Consider the following 17,105-nt stretch of genomic DNA (forward strand, 5'->3'; position numbering starts at 1 on the left):
TATACCATGAAGTCCTCATCCTGCTCAATATTCTCCTCAAGGCCCGCAAGTCCTCCAAATGCAATCAATAGGTGTCTGTTGATTCATAAAATAAGTTAAAGTCATTATAAAAATGTTTTCAACAAACAATACAAAAAAGAGTACAACTTACAAGGTTCCTTAGCAACGGGCAAAACACAAAGATCAAAAAGTTAGCCAATGCAATAATGTATTTTTCAATATTTAGGAAAAATCCAAAGTTCAGACTATCAAACTAACTTTTTCTTTGCCTTTTGCTTTACCATATTCACATAACATAGACTTCCAAGATGCCACATCTTATGCACAATTCAAATAAATAGTAGCACATGTTGGAGATTCAAAACAAAGAAAATGAGTTCATATTGTTCCAAGGTCAATAGACCAATTGGTCGACAATCAAGTTTCAAACTGTTGATTTTTCGTAGGTCTTGTTAAATTGGCAACTAGGGCCAAACTCCATGTGAGTCAGCTTATTTATGGCAGCTGATATTTTTATTGGATCCCTCTCGTCGAGAGGTGTAGGATTGATCCAAAGATCATCCGATTCCGATAAGTATTTATGGAGATATGAATTTATTTAGATTATGGTTTTATTATCTAGCCGACCAGCTCTCACGTAGGTTCAAGAAGCCCAATCGTCATGTCTATTCAACCTTACGCTTTTAGTATAAATATAAGAGGATTTGATGTCATTTAGACACACTCTTCATGTGATCTCCTCCTCACCACGTCTTGGGTTTTTGGTGAAGGAGAGACACACAAGAAGATATACGGGATGACGCCCTAGCTTATGCGTGGATGGATATACTAGTATATCCACAGCTATACACGGTCCAACATAAATGTAGAAGCAGTAAAATAAAAGAGTTGCAGTCATAACATGAGGAGACCATAACCGCATAGCCATATATACGCAAGACAGCAAAATATATATATATATATATACGCAGGCCATCCGCTGAGATGTATACATCTACTAATTGAACCACCGCAATATATGGAATCTTCTAGAGAAACCCTATACGCTGTTTATGGTACACTCATACGCTGTAAACCCTAACACGCTGTAATGATCACAGTCAAAGGGCGCACTGCAGTCAATGGAGAAGTTATCCCATACGCAGTTCATGGAAGACATAGATATGCTGAAGCAACCATACGCTGGTTAATATGCCACGCAGAATCATATGGTTGTCAACATATATATAATGGAACGCAAGATATATTGGATACCACGCAGCCATCTTGGAATGCTGTCATATACCACGCAGTCATCACATCTTGGAACGCTGTCATATACCACGCAGTCATCATATCTTGGAACGCAATCATATATGGGAATGAAGCTGTAGTGGCCACGCAATCATAAATATACGCTTCATGACGTATGGAACACAGTCATGGACATACGCAGGCCCTAATACATAGAGGCACAGGATTCAAGCAATATACATATGCACATCGCAGGTGGATATGCAGCAAACTCAATGAATATATACACGCACAGTGATAACACAGTCTTGGCAATTTATACGCTCGGCATGAGAGTCATATTCATGGGACACAGTCATATTGAATGCATATATATACAAGTCATATAGACAGTCATGGGACGCAATGATCTCTGGAATGCATATACACAGCAATGAGTTCTAACGCACAGCAATGGAGACACGTACAACGTGATGCCATATACGCTGTACATAAACCTAAGTTAATACGCTGCAAAAGGAGACTTCTACACACAGTCAACGTGAGGCCATCTACGCTGTACATGATGAAGATATATACACAGATCCAGGAGACACCTACACTGTACATGTTCATACGCTATCATGGTAACAACATGATACACTGGTTCATGGAGAAACTCTATACATTGTAATAAAGACTTGTAAACGTTGTAATGGAAAACTGTTAACACATGGAGACCTGTTAATGCAGAAAGAAGGATAGGTTAAGAAGTATGCCGAATAGGATCTATACCCTAGCTGCTTTGCTAGGCTGCAAGCCATAGCAAGTAGCTAAGGTTGATATCAACAGAGGCAAATTGTTGCAGCATGATGAAGCAACGAGAAGACAGAGGCAGCAGCATGGTGGGCAGCGCTAAGAGATCATGTGCATGGGCAGTACAATGATACATTAGCAGGGGCAGCAGCATGATGATAATGCACATTAGTTTGAGCAGCATTATGATGGATAAGATCATGGACATGGGCAACAACATGGTGCAGTATGTAGTGGTGCAACTAGAGGACCAGATGCAACACGATGATAGATATCAGTTGAAGCAGGATGTCTTCAACTGATCTCATCGTTATAGGAGATGATCTATGCTTAGATCTAGACAAGTCAAAGTGTTGACTTCTGTTGTAAATGTACTATCTCTCTCTCTCTCTTTCTCTGCTGAACTTTGAAGATAAAAGAAGATTTGATCAAAGGGTTTCCCCACACATTGTGAGGTTTGTCCCTGGCTTGCACCACATCTTGTGTCCTCTTGTCTTGGCTTGTCTTCTGTGATTTATATTTATGTTATATCTGCAGTTTACTTTATGCTAATGTGATTGCTAATATGGAAAAGAAATTAAATAAATTGCTCTAGCATAGAACATACCAAAAATTAACAAGTCTTCTATCTAAGAATTACTTCTAATGATATTCAGTTTAGATCCTTTCATAGTCACATTAATCATTAAGCAATTACACAAAATATCTTCAACAATAAACATTAGGATCGTGAATCCAAATCAAGAACACAAGCATTTACCCTGCAAAACGCACATGGGGAAAAACACCCAACAACCTTTTCCTTAGAGAAATTCTTCAATTCAACAAGTGATACACCTAGATCACCTAGTCAACCACAAGGCAAACTGACCAGCAAAGTAGACTTCGTCAAACCTGGTCCAACTGCCAAACATTTTTCCAAGAACATTGGCCTAATCTAGTCCGCTAGGGCAGAATTTCGGTCTACTTCTTCACCCAATAATTTTGGTCCTATTACTACTCAATTTAACAGCAGTCCTAGCCTCTAAGAGGGGTTCCAAAGGGACTACTACTAGAAGTGGCAACAATGGGAAAAGGACCCATTGTCACCTCAGTCGATGTCCCCCCCTCTTTACGGAATTTCACCGATGGGAGGAGTCCCGATATAAGGAAATCACTAGGGATGATGAGTAAATGATAGGATAGGTAGTGATTTCTAAAGCCCATTCACAAGAGGGGCTCAAATAATAGGGCTTGCTTGCTTTAGAATCAAGATAAAGGGCTCTCTAACAAAGGCTTAAGTGCTGCCTAGACCTAGGGATTAGAGGTGTTCATTATTGATGGATGTCCTAGACCTAGGGCTCTTTGGGATTAGAAGGACCTCTCTTAAGGTCTTGTGAGGTAACAAGCATATGAAAGGCTGGGACCACTAGAAAGAGCTAGAAGACCCAAGCAAGGCCAAGGGTTTATGATGATTGTCGACAATAAGACTAGGTCAAGCAATTATGAGAGGAAAGGGTCAAGAGAGATTTACTACCTTTAAGTTTTTAAGCGCAATAGACCTTTTGGAATGCCGCTAACCAAGGACACCTAGGGACAACAATAGAGTTGGGGCTACGGCTTAGGATATCTCAAGATCTAGCCACGGGATTTCGTTGAAACCTTGAGGGCACCTAGAGAAAACCCTAGCGCAATAGTGGACCAACTCACACTTGAAGAGGAGCTTCCTAATGCAATTCGCACTAGGCCCTAGTGGGTACAAGGGTGTTAATTTTAGGTATGTTCTATGCTTAGAGCAATTTATTTCAATTTTCACAGTTAGCTCAATATCTTTTCCAGAGTAGCAATCACATCAACATTAAAGTAAACTGCAGATAGAACATAAACATAAATCGCAGAAGACAAGCCAAGACAAGAGGACACAAGATGTAGCGCTAGCCAGGGACAAACCCCAATGTGGGGAAACCCTTGATCAATTCTTCTTATATGTTCTTCAATAGTTCAACAGAGAGAGAGAGAGAGAGATAATACGTTTACAACGGAAGTCAACAATTTGACTTATCTAGATAAGAGCATAGATCATCTCTAAGAAGATGATACATGAGATTAGTTGAAGACATGCTGCTACAACTGATTATCCAAAGTGACTCCTTCACCTATTGTTGTGTTGCATTTCATCATCATGCTACACCTCACCGTGTTGCACCATGTTGCACCCATCATCACTATGCTGCATCTCATCATGCTTCATTAATCATGACTGTACCCATCACTGTACTGCATTATGTGCCATTGCTGTACCATGTTGCCATATTGACCTATGTGTTGGCTGCATCTTGCTTGCTTGTTGTCCCTAGCTTGCTTGTTGTCCTTTGCATGCTTGTTGTTGCATGCTAGCTCTCCCTTGCATGCTAGCTATAACATTTCATGCTTGGTGTATTTGTTGCTAAGTACCATACAATTGTCCCAATGTTAGTTTTCCTTTGCATATTGCTCTCCTTCGAAGATAGATGCTCAGGCTGTTCCAGCAGTTTCGGCAATTTCGGCAGTTCCAGCTGTTCCGGCTATTCCCGACAGTTCCGACTTCTGTCCTCTGCATCAGCTTTCCTGGCTGTTCCGGCAATTCCAGTTGTTCCTGGCAATTCCGACAGTTCCGGCAATTCTGGCTATTCCCGGAAATTTTGACAGTTCCCGAAAGTTCCAGAAATTCTGGCTATTCCCAGTAGTTCCGGCTATTCCCGGTAGTTCCTGCAGTTCCAGCAGTTTCGGATTTTCCCAGTAGTTACAGCTTTTCCCGGCAGTTCCGGCTTTTCCCGGCAGTTCCAGCAATTCCGGCTATTCCCAGCAATTCTGGCTATTCCCAGCAATTCCGGCTTTTCCCAACAGTTCTGGCAATTCCGGCAATTCCGACTTTTCCCGGTAGTTTCGGCAATTCCAGTTATTCACGGCAGTTCCGGCAATTCCAGCTTCTGCCCTCTGCGTCAGCTTTCCCGGCTGTTCCGGCAGTTCCGACAGTTCCGGCTTTTCCCAGAAGTTCCGGTAGTTCCCAGCAATTCCGGCTTTTCCCGGCAGTTTTGGCTTTTCCTGCAGTTCTGGCTTCTGCCCTTTGGATTAGGGCAGTGTTATCCCTTAGGATCTCTCCTCCTATTAAAACCCAAAGACAAGTAGAGAGGAAGAGATCCCAAGTGTGTTGAAATGACTTGAAGGCCACCTCTATTTATACTAAAACTTTGAGCATAAGTTGGGTTTATTTGGTTGCTGGCTGGCCTTGACGAATTGTCCCATAACACAAATAAATTCATATCTCCATGAATACTTATTGGAATCGGATGATCTTTAGAACAATCCTACAGCCCTCAATGAGAGGGATCCAAGAAAAATATCAACTTCCATTAATAAGATGACCCACATGGAGTTTGGCCCTAGTTGCCAATTTTAACAAAGGGTTAGGGAAAGAAAAGAAGAAAAGAAAGGTTTAATGTGATCACCAAGACAAGGATCAATGCCTAGCCTACTGGGAGAATGGAGTCAAGAATGAAATTTGATCTTTAGACCTTTGCTTCATCAAGGAGACCAAGATGTAACTTCGCTAGTATAGGAAGGTGTTAGTTAGGTCACACAAGGAATTTATACTTTGTTTTGCAAATCTAGATGGAGTTTCAACGTTGAACCACCTAAGTTAACCCCTAGGAACATTCACTCTTATTGCCAAATGAATAATGCATGCAATAGATCAAGATTACCAGGTGATTCAAGATTTTCACATAAATTTAGAGCACAAGCAGCACCATGATGCAGTGTTCCATACATTAGACATATAATCAAAAATTTCGCATAAAAGAGAAACTTACATGACAAAAAAAGTATATCCATCCATCATATTTGCAAGAGAGAAGCTCCAAGATAGAGTAGCAATAATCCAAACATCAAAATGCATTAAAGATCCTCCAATTCATCCATCAATAAGTAGTGTGAAGTTCTCAAGAAGAGAAAGATACAAATCCAAGTGATGATGAGGAATGAAATGAACCTCTCATCAATTTATATGATCCTCTAAGGGATTCGAATTGCCTAATTAGGCCTAATGATGCCCCTAATAATAAAATAATGTACAAATAACAACCTTTTGGTGACAAGCCCACCAAATAGCTCCATAATATGAAAAATAAGCCTCTCAAGAGGGCCGAAATGATAGACAAGTAGCTAGGAGGGTCGTTGGGAGGCCAAATGGAATCCAACATGTGCCAAAATGAATAAAAGGGCTCCAAAAATAGTGATGAAGGACATGGCCCCTTGATCTCCAAGCAAATGACCTATGGTGCCCCTAAGTGGCTATGGGGGCACAAAATCATTCTCATCGGTCTCCAACTGAATCAAACAAGCATGCATCCCATCTGCAAGGGCTACAACAATGATGTAAGCCCTCCCTTTGTCTCCCATGATGAGACACAACCCCATCTGGGCCCTGGATCAACTGCCAAGTGTGTGGTGCAAGAGTATAACCGGCTGCGCAAGGTGGTCCAGGTGCATCATCATCATCAAATAAGAGGGACATGAGTGAGCAATGAATGGTGTTGAAGGATCCCATGGCATGGCTATCTGCTCTTTGCTATAGTGGAGGCCCATGGCTCTCAACGCGCACCCTATTAATGCCAATATGACTGTAATACTCCTAATGGAAATTTAGAATGATAGACAAAGCAAACATAGCAAAAACAAACACAAAAATTTACAGCACATTAAACACCCAGAAATCTCCATAAACTATGTTGAGTTGTGCCATTTTATTGATATTGATGGGTACAAAGGTAAGATCAGAAAGCATGCACCTGGGCTTGCCCAAGGCAAGCTAACAATGTCCAAGTGATGAAATCAGCTACTCTAACATGCAATGTGGTTGTCCCCAACAATCTCTGCAATGTCCCAGTGAAAAATGCACTGTTGGCTGCAAACAATGGCAGCTAGGGCCTCCTCCAGTGCTTAGAAAATTCCGAGAAATTAACCCCGGGCTCTCCACCAATAACCCACAAATCATCACAGATAGTGCCTCTAACTATGTTCTTGCTAGTAAAATGTTAGAGGAAAAACACAAAACCATCTTTTGGACCCCATGTGTTGCACATTGCATAGACCTCATGCTTGAGGATATTGGTAAAATAGATTGGATTAAGAACACTGCAAAGCATGCCAAAAGCATAACAAAATATATCTACAATCACTCATGGATTTTAAACCTGATGAGGAAACACACAGGGAGCAAGGATATTGTTAGGCCTACCATCACTAGATTTGCAACTCATTTTTTGACATTGCAATCTATGCTTTCTGAACATAGAAACTTGCAAAGGGTGTTTTCCAATGATGAATGGATTGAATGTCTATGGTCTCGCAAACAGGATGACAAAGATGTGAGAAAGAAAGTTAATGAAGAAATATTTTGGAAAAAATAAGCAGAGATTGTAAAGGTTGTTGAGCCACTAGTTAAGGTGTTGCAGTTGGTGGATGGGGAAAGATAGGTTATGAGCTTCATTTATGAGGCTATGGATCAAGCAAAGGAGCAAATAAAGGCAGCATACAAGGAAAGAGTGGCTAAGTATGGGCCCATTTGGTAAATCATTGATCAAAGATGGAACAATCAACTCCATCGCCCTATACATGCAACTGGGTTTTTTTCTCAACCCAAGGTATCATTATAAAGCTCTGGAGGCAGAAGCTTTGACTAGGGAGGTCAGAGATGGATTGGTTGACTACCTTGACCACATGGTCCCTGTTGTCGCACAGATTGTCACGACAACGCTTAGACCGGGGGCTGTCACCCTGATCCCCGATCTCTCCGTTTAAGCCTGTCTCCTGCAGCTAAGGGGGGTAGACCCTATGGGAAAATGAATGACCAACTGTGAAACAGTTGGGTTGGGAGACACGAGGAAACAAGCACTAAATTGATTTTACTAAGTTAATAGATCAGTCCCTGATTAAACGATTATTTATCAAATACTGCAAAGATATGAACTCATTCACAATCGTTTACCATCAAACAATTCAAACAAAGATTAACTTTTACCAAATGCGAGATAATGACTTAATGATACTCCAGCAATTTAAATTTCGAAAGATAAAGTTCGATTACACAACCACGTAAAATGCTAACCAGAGATCACATTCATGTAGTTAATCTTCAGATGAACATTAAAGCATGTTAAACATTAATTCCCACATCAAAATTTTAGCCTCAGCAAAAAAGATGAAATGTAATAAATCCCTGAGCCAAGACTGGCAAAATATTTCCAAGATATTTTTATGTTTTCAAATAAAACAAGACTAGGCTAACTAAAGTCTAAATAAATGAAACCTTGAATCTAGAATCTAAACTATAGAACGAAAATAAAAAAAGCCTAAAAATTATTATTATTATTATTATTTTTTTATATTTTTAAAATAAAACTAAACTAAACTATAAATCTAAATTAAAAAAATAACCCAAAACTGCTTTTTTATATTTTTATATTTTATGAATTTTTTATTATTAAAATCTAACAAAATTAAATCTATTTAACGAAATCTAAACTAACCTTTCTAAAAAATTAATTCTAAAACTAAGACTTACACTAAATAAAATCAAAAGTAAAAACTAAGGATTAAAACTTTTTATGTTTTTGGGACTTTTTATTATTCTTTTTATGATTTTTATATTTTTTTTTTTTTTGTTTTTTTTTTTTATATTTTCTAAATACAAAATTGCTACCATAAAATTAAATCAAAAAAAATTATAAAATAAAACCTAAGAGACCTAGTCTACTCTAAAGCTAACTTTATAAAATTTAAAACTAAATAAATAAATAAAAAGAAAGAAACGGAAATTTTGTAACTTTATTTTTTGTATTTTTTATTTTTGAGTTTTTTATATTTAATATAAAATTAAACTATATGAAACCAAATAAATCCTAACCTAAGAAATTTAAACTACAATCTAATGCCAACTTTAATGAACTCAGATCTGAATTAACCTCTAACTAAAAAGAAATAAAGTCGAAAGTGCTTACTTAGGATAAAATTTTAACTCTAAAATCTAAAACAAAAGCCAAAAAGCCAACCTTACGTTGAATCATGAAACACTAACTAAAAAAAAAAAAATCGAAATACTTGAGCTTTTACATGCTGCATAAACCAATTCTGGACGGCATGAAGAAAACGCGCAGGGAGCAGCTACTCAAGGCAACGGATCAGGAGGCAGAAGGGGATGCTCGGAATGAGGATTTGGACGGAGGATGGGCATGGGTATGGCCTAGGTTTGAGGGAGCTGCATGGGAGAAAACCGCGCAGACGCGGGGATGAGAGTTAGACTCACGACGACAGCAAAGGATCTGCTCAACGGGCAGCAGAAAAGTCAAGGGATTGGCTCAATGACAGCAGCGGATTGATAGTGCATTTGAGGGAGACGATCGATGAGGAAGCAAGGACGTGGAGCATCCTGCTGCATGAGAAAACCACAAGGAAGAGGAGGATTGCGGTGGAGAAAAGATATGGCACTGATTTCTGTTTGGCATAGAGGAGGGGAAACGGCTTTGAAGGGCAGCAAATGATTTGGAAGGGGAGGCGGATGCTCACGGTATGCGTAGAGGTGATGGACGCCGGTCAGAAGGACCGGATTGATGAGGAGAGGGAAGTGGACGCAGAATACCTGGGCAACAGTTGCTGATGAGCTGCGTAATGGTTCTGGCAGCATAATAATTTTGCAGACTTTGGCAGCGTACAGGAGTTTGCAGCAAATGAAGAGCTGCGGAGAGAAAACATGCGTGGATAAAATGCCGCTGTGATCTGGTGTTTGCAGGAGGCAGCCACTTGTTTTCAGGTTCTGTAGATGAAACCCTCTCAAAAGGTTTCCAGATCTGAAAGTAACAGAATTTAAAACCCTTGGACAGCCAAAACAGAGACTCTGCAAAAAACTAGATTTCTTCCCAGACCTGCAACCTGCAAATGGAAAACAGAAAACCCAGAAAATATATGCAAGGATTAAAAATAAAACCCTACAAACCAGCTATGAATTTACAATATTTACAGATCTAAGGCTCTTTAGCAGCCAGATTTGTCAATAATCCACAGTTATATTTTCAGAATTTCAAACTTAATGTGAGGTGCTTCAGAAAACCCTGCATGCATTAATAAAAAATTTCAAATGATAAGCCCGGGATCAAGAACTGGCTAGGCTCTTTCAGAAAACACAATCCGGGAGTTGGCTGGTTCAGCCGAGAACTTCCCCTAACGCCCGGTAATCTGAAAAAAGGATTTCCTGCACAGCTTAAAATCAACCATTAACATAGAGGGAGAAAACAATAGTGAAACCCAGATCAAATGGAGATACCTGCCACTATATTTCAGAATCTAAACTATCGTTCAAACCCCAAAGATCAGACAAGATACATGTGCCTAGATCAATCTTCATTAAGCTATCCTCAATGGCTGAAAATAAAATTATGCAGAAAAATAAAACAATCTTACAACATTTCCAGAAGAGTAACACCAGCAAGATTTTTAACCCCAAAGTCTTTCTTTATTGCACAAAAAATGACTACAAGAGAGCTTTCTTTAGCACCAGACTCTCAGATCTAATCTGATCTCAAATGACCCCTAGCACCCTATTTAAAGGAAAAATCCCCAACAGCTAGTTCGAGTGATCCATGTCAAACTTATCTCGACCGTCGATGAGGATCAAGATATCTCTTAATCTCATCCGTCGAATTTTTAATGCATTAAAAAATTGAAATTCTGCATTTATTTACTCAAAATATAATTATTTTATTATTTTTAAGTTTTTATTTTTTATTATTTTTTATTATTATTTTATTTATTTTTTTATTTATTTTATTTTATTTTTATTATTATTTTTTTTTTTTTTTATTGTTTTTTATCTTTTCAATTTTTTTAATTTTTAATTTATTTTTAAATGGATCCTCGAACTTAGCCTTTGGAAAAAATTCCCTAGGACCTAGGACTTAGGACTTATGAGGGGATTAAAACATTTCCTAACCCTCAAGACACTTTACATCATGACTTTAACAATTTTACATCTCAAAGGGGAAAACCCATTTGACATAGACCCTCATAGACCACCCAGTTCTGCGACCAACTATAATCTAGCAGATCAACACACTAGGATTCCTCTAAGATTCTAATGACAAAATTCATTCCGGCTTTGGGGTTAGGCTGAAGGAAAACTTTGCCGATCATGGATCGGTGAGACAAAAAACCTTCCGAAACGTAGATTATCACTAGAAAATTAGGTCCACCTAGGCAATTTACATACATGACTCAACTCTGCTAAGATTATTTACAATTCACACATGCAGACTGGGTTTACAACATAAATTGATCAAGTCGACGATGACTGTCAAATGGCACGGACATGTCGATTAAGCGCTATCCCTTTTGCGAAAAAAGGGGGTGTACTGCTATGGGAAGTTGACACGTAGTGGTCAACATCTGGCTCCACTTGGGGACACGTTGCTGCACTGTAGGAACGTGAGAATCCAGAATCTGCATCCACGCAACACACAACAAAACATAAGTAGCGTCCATCCAAAGACCATCATATAACGTTAAGCACAGGAAAGATATAAGCTCTTCATTTATTAACTATCTAGTAACATGAAAAGTAAATCTAATCCTAAAACAGAAATGAAAACGCTGAAAAGACAAGGAGTAAGGTTAGAAATACAATACAAAGGATGCCCCATGGCATCAGATGTGTTCAATATAGTGTATACTGAGCATTTGCCTGCTTTCAAGCAAATCTTTCGGCTGCTTGTCGGATGTGCCATGTCCAATTCTGCATATGGTAGGACTTTTTCCTATCCGAAAATCAAGCTGCTCGCGACCGTCTGATGCATCAAATTTTCTTCTCATTTTCTTTCTCTTGCCCTTTTTCTTTGTGGCAGGCTGTATTACTGATGACGTGGAACTTTCTGTTTCAAAACTCTTAGATGAAGTATGTAAGATATGTGTGACATGTCTTTCTTCATCTTGCATCTGATCTTTATTGTTTTTAAATTTATCTGGATCACCTTCAATTAACCACCTTTCAATCGAACCAATGACCTCCTCATAATAAGATGGAGCTTGTTGCAGCAAATGAGAAGGCTCCTGATCTATTGATGTTTCCTGGTTTCTCTCATCCTTAATCCGCTGTTGAAATTTATGTACCTGTATTGTAATGGCATTTATCTGGCTAGAATGTTCAACTTTCATAGCATTGATTTCCCTGGCATGATCTTCTTCCATGGTCAATAACTTTTTCTGAAGACATATCTGATTAGCTTCCATATCTTTTATTACTTTATCGTCTTTTTCCTTTATGGTCATTAAGCAATGCTGCATAGAGTTTATCTCTTCCTTATGATTTGCTTGCATGGTCATCATATTTTCCTCTAAGCCTGATAACTTGCTTTGCATAAAACTAATTTCTGTGTCATGATTAATCTTCATGGCTTCAATTTCCTTACTATGTTGATTTTGCATGATCTCCATCTCCCTATTACGCTTTTCCAGGTGGGTGCATAAAGTTCTCACATCATTGGCGTAATTAGTTTGATTTATCTCCATATTTCTTACCAGTAGCATTAGTTCTTGTATAATTTGCTTATGATCTTCCTTTTCATTGTCAACACTGATTTTACAATTTGTTCCTGCTTTTCCACTATGATCTGCAATGGTACATGTGGATGGAAAATTCTGATATGAAGCATTGTCTTGAAATCTTTCATCGACAGCTAGACCTTTTATAAAATTACTTTCATTCTGTTGCACAATTTTAGGGGCACAAGGCGAGCTATCTGGATCACCATATCTATCTTTAAAAGCATCGACAATGTCTTGCAAAGAAGTGAAGGAATCTTCAGGACAACTATTAAACCAATTCAAAGCATCATCTTCTAAAGAAAGGACAAATAGACGCATTTTGACATCTTCATGATTATACTGAGGAGATCTACAATACATGATCATTATACGAGTAAACCAGCCTAGATGCTTTTTAACAGCGACTGAATCACCACCCGAGAACACAGGTAATTTAGAAATGGCCACCTCCGGAATATCATGGCGAACATTAGTAAAATGACATGGTTTAAACGAATAATCCATGATGAATAATAAGGGATCAAATGGATGATAGAAAGAGATCTCTGCTCAAGAAAATTAATAAATGAAACCAGTGGAGTCGCCACTTGAACAATGAGTCAAATTCTAGGATCCAAAAAGTAACCAACAAGCTGATATGATAGAGGCTTCTTGTCTGGGAAAAATAAGAAAATGGAGTCGCCACCCAAACAAGAAACAAATTGAAGGGAAGTTGCTGATATGACGAAAGATAAGGTGATGAAAAGATCAAAAGACGCCAAAGAATGTTGGCTGTTTGACAGGCTAATGAATGGCGTAAAAGATGAGATGATGCTAAAATTTTTTGACTCTACCAGCTCAAATGAAAAATAAGAAAGAAGAAATAATGATGAATGTCGAATAAACCAGGGACAGAAAAAACTGTCCCAGGCAACGGCGCCAAAAAATGTTGGCATTGCCGGGCCAGATGAAAAGATAAGAAATGAGAAGGATGATTGTCGTTGAAACGCTGAGAATAAAATGTCCCCGGCAACGGCGCCAAAAAATGTTGTCGCACAGATTGTCACGACAACGCTCAGACCGAGGGCTGTCACCCTGATCCCCGATCTCTCCGTTTAAGCCTGTCTCCCGCAGCTAAGGGGGGTAGACCCTATGGGAAAATGAATGACCAACTATAAAACAGTTGGGTTGGGAGACACGAGGAAACAAGCACTAAATTGATTTTACTAAGTTAATAGATCAGTGCCTAATTAAACGATTATTTATCAAATACTGCAAAGATATGAACTCATTCACAATCGTTTACCATCAAACAATTCAAACAAAGATTAACTTTTACCAAATGCGAGATAATGACTTAATGATACTCCAGCAATTTAAATTTCGAAAGATAAAGTTCGATTACACAACCACATAAAATGCTAACCAGAGATCACATTCATGTAGTTAATCTTCAGATGAACATTAAAGCATGTTAAACATTAATTCCCACATCAAAATTTTAGCCTCAGCAGAAAAGATGAAACGTAATAAATCCCTGAGCCAAGACTGGCAAAATATTTCCAAGATAATTTTATGTTTTCAAATAGAACAAGACTAGGCTAACTAAAGTCTAAATAAATGAAACCTTGAATCTAGAATATAAACTATAGAACGAAAATAAAAAAGGCCTAAAAATTATTATTATTATTATTATTTTATTTTTTTTTATATTTTTAAAATAAAACTAAACTAAACTATAAATCTAAATTAAAAAAATAACCCAAAACTGCTTTTTTATATTTTATGAAATTTTTATTATTAAAATCTAACAAAATTAAATCTATTTAACGAAATCTAAACTAACCTTTCTAAAAAAATAATTTTAAAACTAAGACTTACACTAAATAAAATCAAAAATAAAAACTAAGGATTAAAACTTTTTATGTTTTTGGGACTTTTTATTATTTTTTTTTATGATTTATATATATATATATATATATATATATTTTTATATTTTCTAAATACAAAATTGCTACCATAAAATTAAATCAAAAAAAAATTATAAAATAAAACCTAAGAGACCTAGTCTACTCTAAAGCTAACTTTATAAAATTTAAAACTAAATAAATAAATAAAAAGAAAGAAACGGAAAGTTTGTAACTTTATTTTTTGTATTTTTTATTTTTGAGTTTTTTACATTTAATATAAAATTAAACTAAATGAAACCAAATAAATCCTAACCTAAGAAATTTAACTACAATCTAATGCCAACTTTAATGAACTCAGATCTGAATTAACCTCTAACTAAAAAGAAATAAAGTCGAAAGTGCTTACTTAGGATAAAATTTTAACTCTAAAATCTAAAACAAAAGCCAAAAAGCCAACCTTACGTTGAATCATGAAACACTAACTAAAAAAAAAAAAATCGAAATACTTGAGCTTTTACGTGCTGCATAAACCAGTTCTGGACGGCATGAAGAAAACGCGCAGGGAGCAGCTACTCAAGGCAACGGATCAGGAGGCAGAAGGGGATGCTCGGAATGAGGATTTGGACGGAGGATGGGCATGGGTATGGCCTAGGTTTGACGGAGCTGCATGGGAGAAAACTGCGCAGACGCGGGGATGAGAGTTAGACTCACGACAACAGCAAAGGATCTGCTCAACGGGCAGCAGAAAAGTCAAGGGATTGGCTCAATGACAGCAGCGGATTGATATTGCATTTCAGGGACAGGATCGATGAGGAAGCAAGGACGTGGAGCATCATGCTGCATGAGAAAACCACAAGGAATAGGAGGATTGCGGTGGAGAAAAGATATGGCGCTGATTTCTGTTTGGCATAGAGGAGGGGAAAACGGCTTTGAAGGGCAGCAAATGATTTGGAAGGGGAGGCGGATGCTCACGGTATGCGTAGAGGTGTTGGACGCCGGTCAGAAGGACCATATTGATGAGAGGGAAGTGGACGCAGAATGCCTGAGCAACAGTTGCTGATGAGCTGCGTAATGGTTCTGGCAACGTAATAATTTTGCAGACTTTGGCAGCGCACAGGAGTTTGCAGCAAATGAAGAGTTGCGGAGAGAAAACATGCGTGGATAAAATGCCGCTGTGATTTGGTGTTTGCAGGAGGCAGCCACTTGTTTTCAAGTTCTGGAGATGAAACCCTCTCAAAAGGTTTCCAGATCTGAAAGTAACAGAATTTAAAACCCTTGGACAGCCAAAACAGAGACTTTGCAAAAGACTAGATTTCTTCCTAGACCTGCAACCTGCAAATAGAAGACAAAAAACCCAGAAAATATATGCAAGGATTAAAAATAAAACCCTACAAACCAGCTATGAATTTACAATATTTACAGATCTAAGGCTCTTTAGCAGCAAGATTTGTCAATAATCCACAGTTATATTTTCAGAATTTCAAACTTAATGTGAGGTGCTTCAGAAAACCCTACATGCATTAATAAAAAATTTCAAATGATAAGCTCGGGATCAAGAACTGGCTGGGCTCTTTCAGAAAACACAATCCGGGAGTTGGCTGGTTCAGCCAAGAACTTCCCCTAACGCCCGGTAATCTGAAAAAAGGATTTCCTGCACAGCTTAAAATCAACCATTAACATAGAGGGAGAAAACAATAGTGAAACCCAGATCAAATGGAGATACCTGCCACTATATTTCAGAACCTAAACTATCGTTCAAACCCCAAAGATCAGATAAGATACCTGTGCCTAGATCAATCTTCATTAAGCTATCCTCAATGGCTGAAAATAAAATTATGCAGAAAAATAAAACAACCTTACAACATTTCCAGAAGAGTAACACCAGCGAGATTTTTAACCCCAAAATCTTTTTTTATTGCACAAAAAATGACTACAAGAGAGCTTTCTTTAGCACCAGACTCTCAGATCTAATCTGATCTCAAATGACCCCTAGCACCCTATTTAAAGGAAAAAATCCCCAACAGCTAGTTCGAGTGATCCATGTCAAACTTATCTCGACCGTCGATGAGGATCAAGATATCTCTTAATCTCATCCGTCGAATTTTTAATGCATTAAAAAATTGAAATTCTGCATTTATTTACTCAAAATATTATTATTTTATTATTTTTAAGTTTTTATTTTTTATTATTATTTTATTTATTTTTTATTTATTTTATTTTATTTTTATTATTATTTTTTATTTTTTTTATTGTTTTTTATCTTTTCAATTTTTTTAATTTTTTAATTTTTAATTTATTTTTAAATGGATCCTCGAACTTAGCCTTTGGAAAAAATTCCCTAAGACCTAGGACTTAGGACTTATGAGGGGATTAAAACATTTCTTAACCCTCAAGACACTTTACATCATGACTTTAACAATTTTACATCTCAAAGGGGAAAACCCATTCGACATAGACCCTCATAGACCACCCAGTTCTGCGACCAACTATAATCTAGCAGATCAACACACTAGGATTCCTCTAAGATTCTAATGACAAAATTCATTCTGGCTTTGGGGTTAGGCTGAAGGAAAACTC

General features: G+C 37.7%; 1 protein-coding gene across 1 annotated transcript in view; it reads right to left on the reverse strand.

Moving 5' to 3' along the window:
- The window catches only part of LOC149169009 (methyltransferase C9orf114 protein), a 253,903-nt gene that overhangs the window by 22,144 nt on the left and 214,654 nt on the right, over positions 1 to 17,105 (reverse strand). The window contains exon 9 of the mRNA XM_089428512.1: positions 6 to 75. Coding sequence (XP_089284638.1) covers positions 6 to 75 — 70 coding nt within the window. The remainder of the gene's footprint in view (positions 1 to 5; positions 76 to 17,105) is intronic.

The sequence above is a fragment of the Pinus tabuliformis genome, chromosome 4_2 (genome assembly GCF_031772625.1).
Source record: "Pinus tabuliformis cultivar Carrire ecotype Pingquan chromosome 4_2, CPIR1, whole genome shotgun sequence".
In the NCBI taxonomy this organism is placed as follows: domain Eukaryota; kingdom Viridiplantae; phylum Streptophyta; class Pinopsida; order Pinales; family Pinaceae; genus Pinus; species Pinus tabuliformis.